The sequence below is a fragment of the Priapulus caudatus genome, unplaced genomic scaffold, assembly GCF_000485595.1.
Source record: "Priapulus caudatus unplaced genomic scaffold, Priapulus_caudatus-5.0.1 Scaffold139, whole genome shotgun sequence".
NCBI lineage: Eukaryota > Metazoa > Priapulida > Priapulimorpha > Priapulimorphida > Priapulidae > Priapulus > Priapulus caudatus.
The window spans coordinates 466,980-485,449 of record NW_014577200.1 but is presented as its reverse complement, the minus strand read 5'-3'; the positions used below and the strand labels follow the sequence as shown (position 1 = coordinate 485,449).

The window sequence follows — 18,470 nt, the reverse complement described above, 5'->3', positions numbered from 1 at the left end:
TGAGAGAAGACGACGAGAGTGGAGGACGAGAGGGAGCGGGGGGGGGGGGGAGGAGACGAGGGGAGGAGAGAGGGCGGAGGAAGGCGGAGAGATGGGGCGGATGGCGGAGAAGGGGAGGAAGCGGGAGGGGAGAAGAAGAGAGAGAGAGAGAGGAGGAGAGCGGAGAAGAGAGAAAGAGAGCGAGGAGAGAGAGCTCGAGAGAGAGGGAGAGCGAGAGGAGGAGAGAGAGGAGACGAGAGACGAGAGAGAGGGAGGATGCGCAGAGAGATGAGAGAGAGAGAAGAGAGAGATGACGAGAGAGGAAAGAGAGAAGAGAGAGATGAGGGAGAGTGAGAGGGGAGAGGGAGAGGGAGAGGAGAGGGAGAGGGGACGAGGGGGGAGAGGGAGAGCGCGAGAGAGGGCGACGAGTCGGAGAGGAGAGGGAGTGTGTGTGAGAGAGAGAGAGAGGAGAGGAGAGGAGAGGAGAGGGAGAGGGATGCGGAGAGGAGAGGAGCAGAGAGAGATGCGAGAGATAGGGGAGAAGTGTGAGAGATACGAGAGAGAGAGAGCTGAGAAGGAGAGAGCATGAGTGAGAGAGAGTGAGAGAGGAGAGCGAGTGTGACGAGCAGACGAGAGGGGAGGGAGAGGGAGAGGGAGAAGTACGAGCGTGAGAGAGATAGGAGGAGAGAGTTGCGACCGCAGATAGGGAGAGACGTGTGAGAGGATTAGGAGAGAAGAGACGAGAGCGAGGAAGGAGAGAGGAGAGTGAGAGAGAGTGACGGAGAGCAGGGGGGAGAGGGAGAGAGAGTGAAAGAGAAAGAGAGAATTATAGAGAGTGTGAGAGAGAGGGGGAGAAGGAGAGGGCGAGAGAGGGAGAGAGAGCAGAGAGAGATGCAGAGGTAGTGTGTGAGAGAGAGAGATAGATAGATAGAGAGTGGAGTGGGAGAGAGAGAGTGAGTGAGCGAGAAAGAGAGAGTGATAGAGAGTGAGAGGGGGAGAGGTAGAGAGAGGGAGAGGGGAAGAGAGAGAGAGAAGGAGAGGAGAGAAAGAGTGTGTGAGCGGGAGTAAGAGGAGAGATGGAAGAAGAGAAAGAGAGAGAGAGAGTAAGAGAGGAGAGATGGAAGAAGAGAAAGAGCGAGAGTGAGAGAGAGAGAGAGAGAGAGTTGATGGAGAAGGAGATCAGGAGTGGAGGGCAAAGGAGCGTGTGCCATAATAATATTTAATAATAGCAGCATTGTGGATCTGCGTTGGGAACTGGATCTGCTTGGCGTACCTCACACACTGTGTGTCAGCTTGCAGCTGTGCACTATCGAATAACTGTCACTGTGTTAGCAAGCAGTTGTTTCATATACGTGATATGCTGTGCTTGCAAACGTGTGCGCACCTGTTAGGTGTACCTGGCACTACCTGCTGTGTTGGAAATGTTTTTGCTTAATTAATATTAGGCCACCTTTTTTTTTTTTACAGAATTTTTGTTGTTGTTGTTGTTGACTCGGTAGGGTAAAAAAAAAAATTGTTGTTTTGTCAGATCAAACAAGTCAAAATACAGTGATACTGTTATACATGATATTAAAGTATTTTAAGAAAACTAAATGAAAACAAAACTTAACTTGTAATTTTTTTTACTTTTATTATATACTGTTTGTGCAAGTTTACATTTTTTTTATTCATATTTCTTAGAGAAAAGGTCGGCAGGAATAAAAAAGGGTCGGCGGATCTGTAAACCAACAAAATAAAAAAATCTCGCCTTAGTATATTAAAATATATGATATTTATAAGGTTTTTAATAGGTGCTGGGCAAAATCTGTTATCCACAGTTTAAAATAGTTACATGGCTTTATTCCATCGTTGTTTAATTCTTAAACATTCTCTTAAATCTGAAACAACTGAGAAAACCTGCTGAAGTCTATGATCTCGAGGGTATCAATTATTTTCACAGCTCGCGATATTCAAAAGTGGGAGTATATTCCTCTTGGGCCTTTCCTCGGTAAAAGCATGGGAACGACCATTTCTCCGTGGGTCGTGACAATGGATGCCCTGGCACCATTCACCGTTCAACAATCGCAACAGGTAATCACATGCTACATAGGTTTCCAAAGTTTTGAGGTTGAATGGAACATTAATGTCTTATTATTCGATACATTGAATAAAGCAATTAAAGTCTATATTAGGCTATATTAATTTCGTATATTTTCCAACCTTTATTTTCTAGATATAGTTCATCGTGTTTCATTTTAAACCTCTATTCATTATTCTATGGTGTGTGCAGCTTTGTAGCAGGTTAGCTATGTTTGTTCGTGGTAGAGGTTCTTAAAATAAATTCTGTATAGAAATATTTCACCTTGCTGGTTTTTTCTCGTGGTTTGTTAGGATCCCTTGCCACTCCCGTATATACAGCAAGATAAGCGTTGCTCGTATGACATCAATCTAGAAGTAGCGATCAAACGTAAGTCTAAACGATCTGTAAGTAAGATCAAATTTTTCCCACTATCTAAGCAGTGATCCACAAATTTTATGTAGCCAGACTTTTTAGCTCATCTGACGTAGTCAGATGCAGCTTGTAGAATCGCATGATCGTCCGTCCGTCCGTCCGACTAGCACTAATCTACCTACGATTTATTATGTTTAATCCAACAAACCTTAGCTAAGAATTCACCTCTTGAAAACATTTCCCTAGCGTTGTACGCAATCAGTTTTCCCATACACATTCACAATGCGCCATTATAATATAAATAGAAATGTACGACACGGTTTTTGAACATTTTCACCATAAAATCAGAGTGTCCCGTGAATAATTTTGATCAAAGGACTGTTTGTGCGTGCAGCGCCATTCATTGGTGGCATTAGAGACTATAACGTGTACATTAACTACTAACTAGGTATCCACCCTAATCCACAAAGTGACCATATAGGTAATTAACTATCTTGTTCTGGAGTCTTGGTCCATTGCGGGCCACCAGGATGAAATTGCTTCTGTCAGCTTGCGATGCTGTGAGACTTTGTAATTAAGATTGGTTTAACGATGAGATTGTGAACATGCTTCAGCATGACTTGGGTGCGTTCATGGGACTGGGTTCGGCAGCGTGGAAGGAGACAAGGGCAGCTCTGCAGCAGCTTCTGTCTGCAGATGAAGCCACGCTGAGGGACGACCCAGAACTACGAGCCAGGTAGGTGAACGACGAACAGGAGAGGTGGTTTTGTGGGTAGTATTCGGAAATATAGGCTGAAGAGTCTATAGTGTTCAAGCCCCCCTCTCACTGGTCTACCATTCTACCCTTGAACAAGGTACTACCAAGATTTGCTTCAGTCGACGCCTACTGTAGAATCATACTATGAGCACCAGAGTAAAGCTAGCAACCTCATGCCACTATAAAATCCCATCTGTCTATCTTACAGATAAATTTCACAGGTTGCGGTGCACAAACGACAAAAACTGTGTGAGCAATAGCTATAAGAGTTCAATGGACATAAACCATTGAGGTAGCGAGATGCTTTGGTGAAAGCTAATGCGAACAAATGCTCATGGTTTCTGTAATACGTACACAGATGTTCCTTTCTGTCATCTATGTGGACGGCAACGTGTTTTGTGTGTTAGTTAGAGGATATATCTCGTCTGCCGCTTATTGTAGCCTATTTCTTGAATTTTTGTTTCCAATATGTTATAGAGCTCTGCTTCCGCAGTCTGCTGCAACTATGCATCTTCCTGCCCACATTGGTGAGTGCGCTCTCTTCATATTTTGTGTATGCGATAATCGTATGTTTCAGCGCTGTAGGTATCAAGCCTATTACAGAAACCTGATGCGTCATCTCACGGTGAAATGCCATTGTTGACGACATGCTAATACTGCCCAAAGCTTACCTAGGATCTATTACAATATGATAGTGGCTATCATCTTTCTATACCCTGTTTATATGCATTTGTTTATTGCATGTGTTGTCAAGCTGGGTAGAATAGGCACTACATAAAAATAACACATTACATTGTCAACACTGTTACACGAACTTTGCCAATGTTTGTGCAATGCAGTGGTAATTCGTGAAGATTTATCAGTGCCAAGAACTCATGACAGAAGGGAATACATTAAGAGGGTTCATGTAGATTTGATACTTGCTAGCATATAAGGCATTATGAAATACGAACATATGAACACTCACATTCGCAGTGATACAACATGCATGCATACATACGTATCAGTGTTCGAAATATAGTTAATGACCCTGTGACCTTGACCTTGGGTGGAAGGGGCTCAGAATCAATAGGGTTCTCTCGCCCCATAAGATGCAACTGTGGACCAAGTTTGAAGTTTTACCTCTTACGGTTGCAAAGATATCGAGCGGACAGACACACAGACATTCACACCGCCACATCCACGAAACCGAAACGGCCACGAAAACAATATCCTCCGCGGCACTGCGTGCGGAGGATAACTACTTGTACTTCGTCGAGTAGACGTGTTCGTATGGTTAGCCTGTGTTGCGACTAGCGTGTATTGTGTGTGCGACTGTGCGTGTTGACAGTATTATGAGTACGCGGCGTTGTGTTTTACGTTTGGAGCTTTATTTCGATATTAGTTCGATAAAGTGTAGTTTATTGATGGAAGAACAATGATTTTCGTCAGTGAGGCGGTGTTTTTGGATAAATTTCTGCGTGGTGGCTGAGAATTTGAGTGAGGTGCCCACCTACCTCGCCCGTGCCAATGCAGGGGAAACACTGCGTGTGCATGCATATAATATGCGGGAATGATGCGATTGCGATCGCGAACGGTTGGCTGGCAAGTTATTGCCACTGCATAGCTGAGACAGGCATTGCGGGTTTTGCAGCAGTTTTTGCAGCTGCGGCTGGCTTGTGTAACCAATGATAATGCCTTGACTTTGAGGCGTGCAATTTCGGGGGCGATTTCGAACAGTTTTCTTTTTAACTGTCGCCCCCGTAATCACATTTTCGGGAGCTCTTTTTGGAACTTCGGGGACGATTTCGCCTGCCGCCCCCGTGTATTTTTTTCACTGCTGACTGCTGCTAAACACTGTACCAAGTTTGCAAGCCAATTTTCTTCGGTGGGGTAGGGTGGATTTCTGTCAGTAAAGCCGCGGTTGATTCAGTTTCATTTTCATTCCTTAACTGCGCTAAGAAGAGTGGCATAAACCACAACTGCCAACCTATATTTATGCATCCGCCGCCTAATTGTTATCTTGCTCCATCTAGGCGACTACACGGATTTCTACTCATCCAGGGAGCACGCGACCAACGTGGGAACCATGTTTCGCGGCATTGACAATGCGCTAATGCCTAACTGGTGAGTGCGATGCTTTCTCATCTACTCGTTCTATCCAGTAAATATGTTCATGAGACACACTGCAGGGTCATACTCAGTGTAGTGGCAATATTAGTCAACCACCCCTTTATCCGTCGAACATGCAATTAGGGTAGAAATGGAGATTGGGGTATAAATCTACTATAAATGCGTAAATAACTCGCTAGGGCCGTGCGTCCCCTCGCTGCCGCGTCCATTGAAAGCTTCGATTGAAAGGACAGTGATTTTCCGTTTCAAACAATTTTCTTTTCCGTTTGGGAAAATCATGAATTCCGTTTCAAAGTAAAGACAAAATGGAAATTCCGTTTTGCCATAGAGATTGTACACACCAAAAATGCAAAATTCCGTTTACATGTATTTGCATGGGGGAAAAAAGGTATTTGGTCACTGACGGACAGTTGGGTTGGCACCGAAATACAGGGCAACCAAAAGTCGTAATTGTAAGTCATTTTGCTCTGAAACTTGTCTGAATGTAAACCATATCATTACCAATGCTATTGTCGACGGTTTTTGTGTGATTTTATTGAAATTTCCATGTTGTAATATGTTTAAATTACATTTTTTGCGTTTTTGCGTTTCCAATGGCCGTTTCCGTATTTTCCGTCCGTTTTCTGCGATCGCGGAAAATCACTGTCCCTATGTGTAGTGGCTATGGTCATGCGTTTTCCTCACACACGTGTGTGCTTCTTTCAGGCTCCACCTTCCCGTTGGATACCATGGCAGGGCTTCCTCTATCGTTGTCTCCGCTACGGACCTACACAGACCCCACGGCCAGACTAGACCGGACGAGAGTGAGTTTTGCTCTACTTCGCGTCTTCATAGATTGCGTTCTTGTTATGTTTTTACTACAAAGGCAAAGTCTGTGGCAAGACAATCATTTAAAAATCAATGGAATCAGGAGTGTATCAATAGGAGTGAGACAGACTAAAACCGGCAAAATTCAACATTTAGTAGCCTTAGTCTACCTATGATTTATTGTGTTTACCTCGATAAACTTGAGCTCAAGTCTTGCCTTAATCATTAAACTTTATCCGTGTCTAATCGTTGGTCTCATAAAAATGACAAATCTGGAGATATTTCGGTTCAAACGTACAATGTGGTTTTTGAAATTTATAGCACATTTCCAACAACTGTGAACCGAAACATAAGGGCAATGCTTTTGAAAGCCCTCTATCGCTTAGCAATGCAAACATAGCAAACAACTAGCGAGGTTTGCTAGGGATTTCGGAAAGTTAAACACTGCCTTGTTGTTATTTATAGGCTCTATGTCGATATGACAGTAATTTACATGTCTATGAAAGCAATATTTGTTAATTGAAAAAATAAAATGGATAAAAATACGTATAATCTTGTGAAATTTTTTTATTTCTATTGTAAATTGTATCAATTTAACACCAAGTCGTGGTTTAATCTTTCCGAAATCGCCTAGGCAACGAACACTGCGCTAGTTGTTTGCTATGTTGGCATTGCTAAGTCGATAGAGGGCTTCTCAAAGCATTTGCTCTTATGTTTGGTTCACAGTTGTTTTTGAAATTGTGCTATTTAACTTTCTCAAACTCACATTTGTATCGTTTGAACGATATCTTTCCGATTTGTCATTTTTATGAGACAACGATTAGACATCGGATAGTTTTAATGAGATCATCAGAAGATCCGCTTTAGCCTTCTAAGGTTTATCCGAGCTGTAATACAAACTCACTACACATAGGTAGACCACACCTAACAGTAATGTTAATTTTTTTCTCTGGTTTTACATATAGATACACTCCTATATGATAACACTCTACGATAAGGAATCATGGCATGTTTTTTTTTTCCAAAATCTAAAAATTAATCTAGGGTACTTTATAAAAAACTTAAGATAAAATATTTAAAAGTGAATAATCAGTTATTGATATCATTAACATAAAATTTAGGAATATATATTTATATTATATATTATATATATTATATATATATTATATTAGGTATAAGATCAATGAACGCATTGCATTCTGGTTCAAGCCGAGGAAAAAAAATTGTTGAGTTGGGGAAAGGTCAGGGCATAGTCAAGGATCAAGCAAATCCTACAGAGGGGTTAATATTATTATTCTAATATCCCCAACTAATTAAAAAATCTGGCTTGTATGTGGTGCAGTGTAATTCATCGTGTGCACTGTCATTGTTTGAACACGTGTTCTTTTATTGGCACACTGTGTTCGCGTTTACATTATTCATTTTCGGTTGTGCTATCTTGATCGTTGTGCTGACACATCTTCATTGTGTGTGCTGTCGTTGTTCCGACACATGTTCATTTTGCGTGCTGTCATGTTATCGAGCGCTTGATTGTTGTTCAATATGTGTGCTGTCGTTGTTCTATTTTTTTTTACGTGTGTTCATTCGTGTTGCTGTTCATTGTTCATTGCATGCTCGATCATTGTTTATCGTATGTGCTGTCGATGTTCAGACTCATGTTTATCATGATCGTTGTTCCTCGTTGTTCACTTTTGTCAGCGATAGGCCGCCGGTATTGGGATCTTTACTTTTTTGACCGATGCAATGCTGAATTGACTTTTTTGAGGCTGGTGAGACGGCGTTCTCTATTTCGTGCGGCACGATAGCTCGGCTGAATTCGATCTCGATTCAGTCTAGTAGGCGACGAAAATTTTCTTCGGTCATGGTGCTCATATTGAACGATTCTGAGATGGTGATCAGCTTTTATGCTCTGTTATATTTGCTATATGTAGGAGAGATTGAGAGAGAGAGAGAGATGATAGACGTTGACTGTTCCTAAGAGCAGAAGATTGATGAGTGAGTGAGAGATGAGGATGAGGGAGAGAGCAGAGAGAGAAAGAGAGAGAGAGAAAGAGTGAGAGAGATGACGAGCGAGATGAGTGTGTGTGTGTGGTGGCGAGAGATAGAGAGAAGAGAGAGAGAAAGAGTAGAGAGAGAGTAGAGTAGAGAGAGAGAGAGAGAAGCTAGCACGCGGATTGATGACGATGAGAGATGGGAATTAACGCTGTGACACCGTCAGCTCAATTGCATCGCTGCAGATCATGCATGTACTTCTATCGGCATTTGCAAGTCATGCACAAGTGAGAGAGAGATGAGAGAGAGAGAGAGAGAGAGAGAGGGAAAGGGGAAGCTAGGAGAGGGAGAGAGAGAAGAGAGAGAGAGCGAGAAGAGGGAGAGAAGAGAGAGGGATGAGGGGAGGGGAGAGAGATGAGAGGATGAGGAGAGGAGAGTAGAGAGAGAGGAGCGAGATGAGAGAGAGAGAGAGGGAGAGGGAAGAGGTAGAAGGGAGAGGGAGATTGAGAGTAAGAGAGAGAGAGAGGAGAGAGAATGAGAGAGATGATGAGAGAAGATGATGAGAGGATGAAGCGTGGCGATGAGAGATGATGAGAGGTGAGATGGGAGATGGGAAGAGTGGTAGCGTGAGAGGAGAGCAAAGAGTAGAGAGAGAGAGAGAGGAGAGGGAAGAGAGCGAGAGGCGTAGAGAAGATGAGAAGAAGAAGATGAAAGAGAGTATGAGAGATGAGAGGAGAAGAGGGAGATGGGGAGAGGGAGAGGGATGAAGGGAGAGGGGAGAGGGAGTGAGGGGATGAGGGGTAGAGGGGTAGAGGGGAGCGGGGAGAGGGAGCGTGTGAGCGAGAAAGAGATGTGTGATAATGAGTGATGCTAGGGTGGGAGAGTAGAGTAGAGGGAGAGGGAAGAGAGAGAAAGAAGTGTAGAGGAGAGAAGAGAGTGTGTGAGCGGGAGAAGAGGATGTAGATGGATTAGGATAAGAGAGTAGGAGTAGTAAGAGAGGAGTAGATGATAGAAGAGACACGATGCGATGAGTGCAGTAGAGGAGAGAGTATGATGAGTAGTTGATTGGAGTATAGAGAGTCTAGGAGTGGAGGCAAAGGATGCGTGTGCATAAATAATTATTTATAATAGGAGCATTGTTGGATCTGCGTTGGGTCCACTTGGATCTGGCTTGGCGTCCCTTCTACACACTGTGTGTCATCCAGCTGCAGCTGTGGGCACTGTATCGACTTAACTGTCATTGTGGTTAGCAAGCAGTTGTTTCATTATATTCGTGATATGGCTGTGCTTGCAAACGTGGTGCGCACACTGTAGGTGTACTGGCACTACCTGTTGTGTTTGTGAAATGTTTTTGCTTAATTAATATTTAGCACGCTTTTTTTTTTTTTTCACGGAATTTTTGTTGTTGTTGTTGACTCGGTAGGGTAAATAAAAAAAAGATGTTGTTTTTGGTCAGATCAAACACGTCGAAATATCGTTGATTAGTTATACATGATATTAAAGTGATTTCTAATGAAAACTAAATGAAAACAACACTTAACTTGTAATTTTATTTTACTTTTTATTTTATAACGTTTGTGCAAGTTTACATTTTTTATTCATATTTCTTAGAGATATAGGCGGCAAGGATCATACAAAAGGGTCGGCCGGATCTGTTAAACCAACAAATTATAATAAATATCTCGCTTTAGTATATTTAATAATAGATTATTCATAAGGTTTTTTTTAATTATGTGCTTGGGCTAAAATCCTGTTATCTCACTAGTTTAGAATAGTCTACATGCTTTAATTCATCGGTTGTTTAATTTCTTTTAAACCTTTCTCTTAAATCTGACAACTTGAGAAAACTCTGATGAAGTTATTGATCTCGAGTGTAATCAATTATTTTCAACACACAGCTCGCGATTATTCAATAAGTGGGAGTTAATATTCCTTTGGCCTTTCCTCGCTAAGAAGCATTGGGAACTGACCATTTTCTCCGTGGTCGTGAGCAATGGATGCCCGTGGCACATTCAGCCGTTCAATCAAATCGCTAACAGGTATGCACATGCTAATATTGTTCTCAAAGTTTGCGGTTTGAATGGAACATATGTTATTCGTATTACTATTTGAAGTAAATGCAATTTAAAGTCTATTATTAGTGCCTATATTTAATTTCGTATATTTCCAACGCTTATTATCTAGATATAGTCTCTATCGTGTTTCGTTTTAAACCTTCTATTTCATCTTTTATTTATGGTGTGTGTAAGCTTTGTAGCCATGGTTAGCTAATGTTTGTTCGTGTAGATGGGTTCTTAAATAATAAATTTCTGTATAGATAATATTTCCAACTTGCATGGTTTTTTCTCGTGGTTTTGTTTTATGGATCTTGCCACTTTTTTCCTGTTATACAGCAAGATAAGCGTTGCTTCGTAGACATCAATCTAGAATAGGACTCAAACGTGAAGTCTCAACTGGATCTGTAAGTAAGATCAAATTTCAAGTCACTATATATAGCAGTGATCAGTCAAATTTTACTGTAGCCAGACTTTTTAAGCTCATATCTGACTGTATCAGAAGGGGGGGGTGCAGGCTTGTAGAATGCATTGATCGTTGTCCGTGCGTGCGTTCCGTCCGTGATTTTCGTTCTCAACTATCATTGGGTCACAAATTAATCCTGCTTTCGACGTAGGCTCACGATATTATTTCGGGTCGTTGGGGGGGATGGTCAAAACGAGTTGGGATGCTCGAAGCTGGTTGTTCTAGAGTCAAAGGTGCAAGTAGGTTGTTATATAAAAGGAGGGGAAACATTTCACTCTCTTAAGCTTAAGTTATAGGGAGGTAAATCAGAATTGGCGGCACAAATCTATAATGGCTCGACTATTATGGCTCGTGATAGTCGGTGTATTAGCCAATCTATGGTATGGAAAAGCCATTCACTGTGTCGGAAATTGTGTGGTCACAGGTCAAGGTCAATGGGTCACAGGGCAGATTTAGACATTTTCTGAGGACAGGGTCTGACGGGCGATTTTGTAAAAATCTCTTTTTTGTTTCAGGCGTGACTCTAGCATTTTATGGGCCTTTATTTAATAGGACCTGAATGTCCTTCTTGCTTGACTATGCGAAGAGTAACGTGTTGGATAACTTTTGACTGCTCAAAAGTAGGATGGTTAAACATTGGATTTGTTTCACTGTCTGTTAGATTTAAGAATTTGAGCTGCTAGGGTTTGCTAGTTAGAATCTATACATGCTGCTGGATGTTGAGGTCTACATGATGTCACCTCGTTGAAATTGTCTAAAAGCTATAATTTGGTTGAAGAAGGTTTATGCTCTGCTTAAATCGTTATAATTTCTATTGCTATTCTATATCTGTCAGTATGTTACATGTAACGTCATGGCATAGGCCAGTGGCCATGCCAGTGGGCATGTGTGGTGATTAGTATGTGTCCTATCTGTGTAGTTTTTGCCTGCTGATTAATTGTTCAGGTGGCAGCTTCTATTTTGCACTGTTAGGCTGCGTAGTAAATGGCATGAGTGCTTACCTATTTCTGGTTCTTGCAAATAGTTGTTGTGCTACTCGTCACGATAGGAGCGCTTCCATCTTTAATCTGAAAATCACTAAATCGTAACGCGCCTATCATTCGTGTGCAACCTTTCATAATGCGATCCAACGAACATCGCTTTGTCGAAGTTCCTTGAATACTATCCTGTGGCATTCCAGTTTGTTTCGGCGTGTATTTGAACAGCATTTTGGGACTTAACAGGGTTTAAGCTTATGAATTCCCACCACTCCACCACAGAGTCACCGCAGTAGACGTTAGATGAGCGCTGTCGCTCTGCGGCACTTGTTATCATATATGGTCTACCTGGTATAGAAGGATAGTCTCCATCGCATGCTGATGTGTCTGCCTAACCACATTTTTTCACGAAAGAAAATGGTAAAAATTCTTCTCTTAATTTGTAGCATTCCGTTTAAGGATGGCCAGTTCTAATCAATTAAAATTTAGTTTCTGTTCTGATTGTACACTGTCATGTCTTATTCTCGTGGTATTTCCATATTTATGCGTTATTTGTGATGAGTATAGTGTTAGCATATAGTGTTGTATAAACCAGTTCTTCATGAGGGTTTTGGTGTTTGTTTCAAATTCACTTTCTCAAACGTATATATTTTATGGTTTCCATAATAAAAACTGAGGAAACTCAGGCTAATATTCGTTGCCTCTCTGTTTTAATAGCTAAAGATGCCACTGTGGGAACAACTGTATGCAAGTCCAATTTCAAGGTAAAGTGACAGTGTCAACCAAGGGTTAACTATCATTCTCCCGATTGATATTTATTAAGACTGCATTTTTTAACTGGTTGTTATTTTACGTGTGGGTAGCCACAGTGTGTTTATACAACTAATGTATAATGTATTGGCATGCTTGTTCTGATACATAATATTAGAATTTTCAAGTTGCAAACACACGTGTTGCGTTTTAGCAATAAGTTTTTAGTGTCGTGGTAGTTTTTGCGTGCACATGTTGCTGTGATATTGTCAGGAGTAAGATAATATAGATATATTATCTAGATATCTATTATATAGATATTATTATAGATATCTTATTATAGATATCTATATTATCTTACTCCTGATATTGTGTCTATATGTATGTTTTATTTGATCAAGTTTCTGTAAGGTTGTCTCATTGTAAAGCTGCCATGTGTACTGCTAGACACTGCATGCAACGTGTAGCATGGCGATGAAAATAGATAATAATCATACCCACACGTCATTAGTGCTATGTCAATTTATTAGTGATGTGTTAATTAGCATTCCCCCAGGTTGCTAACGATAATTAGTATTTCACTACTAAAACCCCATTGACATATATAAACACTCGTGTGTGTTGTTGTTCATTAGGCATTATCCTACTCTGCATATATACTGATCTTCAAGCGTGTGCCTCATTACTGCACGCACATCCTTTGTACCTCGCTTTGTCATCATTGGCTCGGTGACATAATGATGCGTGGGGATTGTTGCAGCACATGTACTGGTCAATGGAGCAGCAGCTGGCACATCACACCGTCAACGGCTGCAACGTGAATCCTGGTGATTTAATGGCATCCGGCACCATCAGCGGACCGGTGAGCACGCTCCTTCTGCAGCTCGCTCTCGCCTGTCTCCACCGTCCGCTCGTAGCAGGCTTCCCATGTCGTATGAGCGAATGATCGACGGTTGCGCACGTTAATGACTCGTCAATACGCTCGTTAGAGGCGTTGAACTCCCCTGAGATGTGCGCGTGGTGGTTTGGGTATCCCAAACTTACAAATAGGTGCTTTTAGCAGAGGTGATGGCTCCCTCCGTCTATAGTATCATAATCAAAATATGTGTCATGAGCGTGAGCGTTAATTAGTTTTGTGTTGGTCGTTTGTTAGCTGAGAACTGTCCGCAACCATAGCAACAGCTCGATTATGAGGAGAGTGCGAGAGAGTGATAGATAGAAAGATAGAGAGAGATAGAGTGGGAGAGTGAGAGAGGGAGTGAGAGAGAGAGTGGGAGAGAGTGTGTGTGTGTGTGAGAGAGAGAGTGTGTGTGGGAGAGAGAGGGAGTGAGAGAAAGTGTGTGTGGGAGAGAGAGAGAGAGAGAGAGAGAGTGTGTGTGCGAGAGAGAGAGAGAGAGAGAGAGAGTGCGCGCGAGAGAGAGCGAGAGAGTGGGAAAGTGAGAGCGAGAGTGGGAGAGTGTGTGTGGGGAGGGGGAGAGAGTGAGCTAGTGTGTGTGTGGGAGAGAGAGAGCGAGAGCGAGAGAGATGGGTGTGTGTCAGACCCCGCGTTCACACGTAGCTGAAAAACTCATTTTTCGTACGTACTCAGGCCAAATTTTCCTCGTGTGAACGACCACGTATAGCTATACTGACACAAAAGGTGCGTTTCGTACGTACTTCGTATATACGCGTTTCGTACGCGTGTAGCGGACGTGTGAACAATGGGCTGTAGCTATATAACTCGTATAACAGTATAACTGGGCGGAGCAACATGCGCAGATTTTGAAATATAAGCTCACTGCGCAACTTGTCGAGCTTATACAGCGATACATTTAGTCCAAATTATATGTGTGAACGCTCTATAACTCAAGGCTGTGCTATTCACGTTTCGTACGGAGTACATACGATACACGTTCGAAACTGGGTTTTGAGGTACGTGTGAACGCGATAAGAGAGAGAGAGAGAGAGATGGGTTCAGAGAAAGAGAGAAGGTGGAGAGTCGAGAGCAAGAAGGAGTGGGGGTTTAACAGTTCCCCCAAGAAGCTGATGATTAGGAATTGAAATGTGTGCAAATCAGACGTGTTTCAAGTTGTGTTTAGACGACTAGCAGTAACAGTTAAAAGCATAGAGGCCCATTGTTAGAAACAAAATCAGTCTTAACGTTATTCACAATGTTGACTAGTATTTCTCATAGACCGGACGTCTATACACTGCATATGAGAAGTTTACTCATAACTTTACCATGTTTCTGTCAGCAGTCTATGAGAAAAAATAATGTTTTAAACAGGTAGTTAACAGTCATCTTACAATCTCTGATTGGTTCATCTAGCCAGTACTATACTTGTCCTATTTTCAGACGCCGGATTCCTATGGTTCGATGCTCGAACTGTCATGGAAGGGTACTAAAACGGTTGACCTTGGTAATGGGCAGGTCAGGAAGTTTTTACAAGATGGCGATGAAGTGACGATGACAGGTATGCTAGCAGGGGTTAAGACTTGATCCTTACCATGTCCTTGAAGACTTGTGTTATAGCCACACATCCCCCTTGTCCCTTGTTGCTAGATGGATCAAGCTTGGCTGGTTCGTGTGTGTTTCACGCACGCACGCTGAATTGTAGATTATCAGGAGTCTATCAATATTCATATATATATTGATAGACTCCTGATGTTATGATACTTTGTTGCTCAGCAATGTGTTCAAAAAGCTCCTGTCACAACATAGGCTAGAGCCCCAGCTGCTATAAATATACAGTCAAACCTCAGTTATCCGAACATCAATTATCCGAACAAGATTTCAAGGTTCCGAGAATATTTAATAAGCCACTAGACCACCAGTTATCCGAACAATCGGTTATCCGAACAAAATACTCCCCACCCGTCTCGTTCAGATAATCGAGGTCTAACTGTACAATTGCTGTGACAAAAATGTTAATTGCACTTGAACGACGTACCTCTTCATACTACTTTAGATTCAGAATTGCAGAGCTGATCATGATGCTACGTACTAAACGATGTAAATGATAACATGAATCGCACAGCTATAGCTTCTTCAGGGCAGCGCACTGAGTTGCTCATTCAAATTAATTGTGTCAAATTAATTGGGTCAGACTAATTACCGATGCTGCTGCTCACGTAAATGCCAACTCTGAAATGGAGTGATAATTCCAGCCTTGGGATGGGGTGTAGAGAGTAGGTGCGAGTAATCGCATGCGTTAGCAGCGCAGAGGGACGTGGTACACGCGCGGATAAATTGACATGTTCCCCGCCGATCTTTCTCTGCATTTAGTGACACCATATCCATTATGTAGCTGATCGATATGGGGGAACAGAGACGAGAGAACGTGCAATTTATAATCGTTAGAGCTGTGTGTACCTTTCAACCAAATGGTTGTGTTTGCTGACGAAAAAGTGTGACGTTTCATTAATTTGATGGATTTTAATGTAGTGTTTTTTGTACAGTGGTTTTAATAACTGCCCGGGGAGGATAATGCTGGAGTTATTAGATCTAAAACTGCTGTGAATGCTCAATGACTGAGTTTAGCCAGCATTTTTCATCAGTTCGTCTCTTGTGATTTTACAGCAAACCGTTATATCACATTGTTAGATTTTTTTAGCCGCTATTTTTAGGCAGGTTATATTTACCACCAGTTAACGATCGCTTAACGACGCTTATATGTTATAGAAAATGTGTTTAGGAATATGTACGCGACCAAACGGACCGCCATTGAAACCAATGCAAATATTGTGCAGCAGTTAAATCTAGGTACGATTTGTTTTTCGCAGGTTATTGTCAAGCAAACGGCTACAGGGTTGGTTTTGGCTCGTGCACCGGAAAAGTCTTGCCTGCTCTTTCTGCGCAATAGAACAGTCGGTGCAGAGTTGCTGGTGCTATATGTTGATAGCACGTGTAAATGCATGAAAATCATAACAATTGATATCCGCGCGATATAGTTAATATAGGTGAGGAAGTTACGTAGGGGAAAGATAGAGAAATCTTCACGTGGTTAGTGCTCGTGCTCTTTCTGCTGTTACCATGACGATGCTCAAATAGATAATCGTGCCTTATAATTACTGATGTGTGTATCACTGATAATATCTTTTTAGTGAGCGTTAATTAGGAAGTAGAAGATTAGTTGAAGGACAACGTTGAGTCTCTGCTAGATTTAATATCAAACAGTACGTTGATAATGTTGGTTGACACATTTATCATTACCGATGTAGGCAGTTTATAAGCGTTATGCCTAACAATTTGGTGCTGTCGTAATCAAATGTGATATTTTTTGATCACCCAATCAGTTTTGTAGACACTATCAATTGTTGATACTAAGAAAATTCGTTGTTTGCATTTTATTACTCGTGCGAAATGTATAGTGTCAAACAGCTGTTACTGCATACGTGATCATTTGCAAAGTGTACTTTTCACTGTCCAATTTTTTTAAAGTGAAAATATATATCTGATAGATTTCTAGTCAGTTTACATTTCGCCAAAGATCTGTTAGCTAGCAAGTTCATTTTATTCATTGTCATTATATAGTTGATATTCAAGGCAAAAGCAATTTAATGATTTTTAGGGAAATGATTCACGTAGGTAATTATAAGACATTTTTCAATCAAAATATCATACTATAATATACAAAAGAACGGTATTTCCTCATATAGTTGTGCAGTTTATTTGAAGGCTCGTGGAATAATAATTATTTCGATTAACAATATTGGGTAAACGTCACAGGTTTTTAGCCACTGGCACTTGGGACAGAGTCAGTAAAAACTGAAAATAATATATATGAACACACATTCACAAATAGGACTTACTACGTACCCCTCTGTTACAGTTCCACTGTTGCGTCACTGTGTATCAACTTTCCTTCATAAAAACCGATGTAAAAACTAACGCCGAACGCTCCCGCACTCGCCGCTGCGAGTGTGCTATGACGCTATGATATATAGGGGGGGATCGTGAAAAGGACTCAGGATGATCGATTTTGGGGGGTCAAAGGTCAAAGGTCAAGAGGTGTAAAAGAAGAGAGACCATTCCCTCCTTAACTTAAGGTATAGGGAGGAAATGCAGAATTGCGGCACAAATCTAAACGGCTCGACCTAGGCTCGTAATAGTCGGTGTATAGCATCATGGTAGGAAAAGCCATCACTGTGCCGAAATTGGAGTTCACAGGCCAAAGGTCAATGGGGCACAGGGCAGATTTTAGACATTTTCTGAGGACATGGTGTGACGGAGCGATTGAAAAACTTTTTTGTTTCAGCGGTGACCTACCATTTTTATGGCTTTATTGAAAGGACCATGAAATGTGCTTTCCACTGACGTGCGAAGAGTAAGTGTCTGATAACCTTTTGACCCTCAAGAGGAGGGTTAAACATGGATTTGTTTACTGTTAGAAAGAATTTGACTGCCGGGTTTGCTAGTAGAATCTATACATGCCTGGATGTATGAGGATACAATGTCACAGTGAAATTTCAAAAGCTAAATTTGCTTGAAGAAGGTTTATGCTCCTTAAATCGTATAATTTCTATGGCATTCAGTGTGTTACATGTAACTTAATTATGCCACTGCCAGTGCATGTGGTGGTGATAGTATGGTGTAGTTTTTGCCTGCGTTAATTAGTTACAGGTGGCAGCTCTATTTCAGCCTGTAGGCTTGCGTAGGTAAATGGATGAGTGCTTACCTACTCTGTCTTGCAAATAGTTGTTGCTATACTATGTACGATGAAAGCTGGAAACTTCCATCTTTAATCTTAAGACGTTCAAACGTACGCGCCATCTCGTGGCAACTTTCATAACGATCCCAACGAAAATTTCTTCGACAAGGTTCCCGATACCATCCCAGTGTTCGAAATAAGGGCTATCCGTTTGTCTGTACTTGTCCATTTCCACGGAGGACAAGTAGATCTGTCGCTTTTTAGAGCAATATTTCATAATTTTCTACCATCGCTTGCCGCTGCTGGGAAACCTGAGTTAACATAGTATAAACATGGGCTGCCGGAGTGCCACCCGAATTAACATATAGTATAAACATTTATGTGAAGTTATATAAAAACGTTACCGTCTTGCTAGCTTCACGAAACGGTCTTGCTAGGGTTATAGACATATAGACATCAGACAATCAGTCCGATAGACAATCAGACATCTGTATAGACAATCATACCCACAGCCT

The 18,470-nt window shown here is 41.6% G+C and overlaps 1 protein-coding gene across 1 annotated transcript in view; it reads left to right on the top strand.

Annotated features, from left to right (window-relative positions):
* The window catches only part of LOC106806070 (fumarylacetoacetase-like), a 22,760-nt gene extending 5,806 nt beyond the window's left edge, over positions 1 to 16,954 (top strand). Inside the window, 6 exon segments of the mRNA XM_014807915.1 lie at positions 1,899 to 2,049; positions 2,350 to 2,425; positions 12,293 to 12,339; positions 13,086 to 13,187; positions 14,661 to 14,778; positions 16,088 to 16,954. Of these exon segments, the coding sequence (XP_014663401.1) occupies positions 1,899 to 2,049; positions 2,350 to 2,425; positions 12,293 to 12,339; positions 13,086 to 13,187; positions 14,661 to 14,778; positions 16,088 to 16,167 (574 nt within the window). The 3' untranslated portion in view covers positions 16,168 to 16,954.
* The last annotated feature ends 1,516 nt before the right edge of the window (positions 16,955 to 18,470 follow it).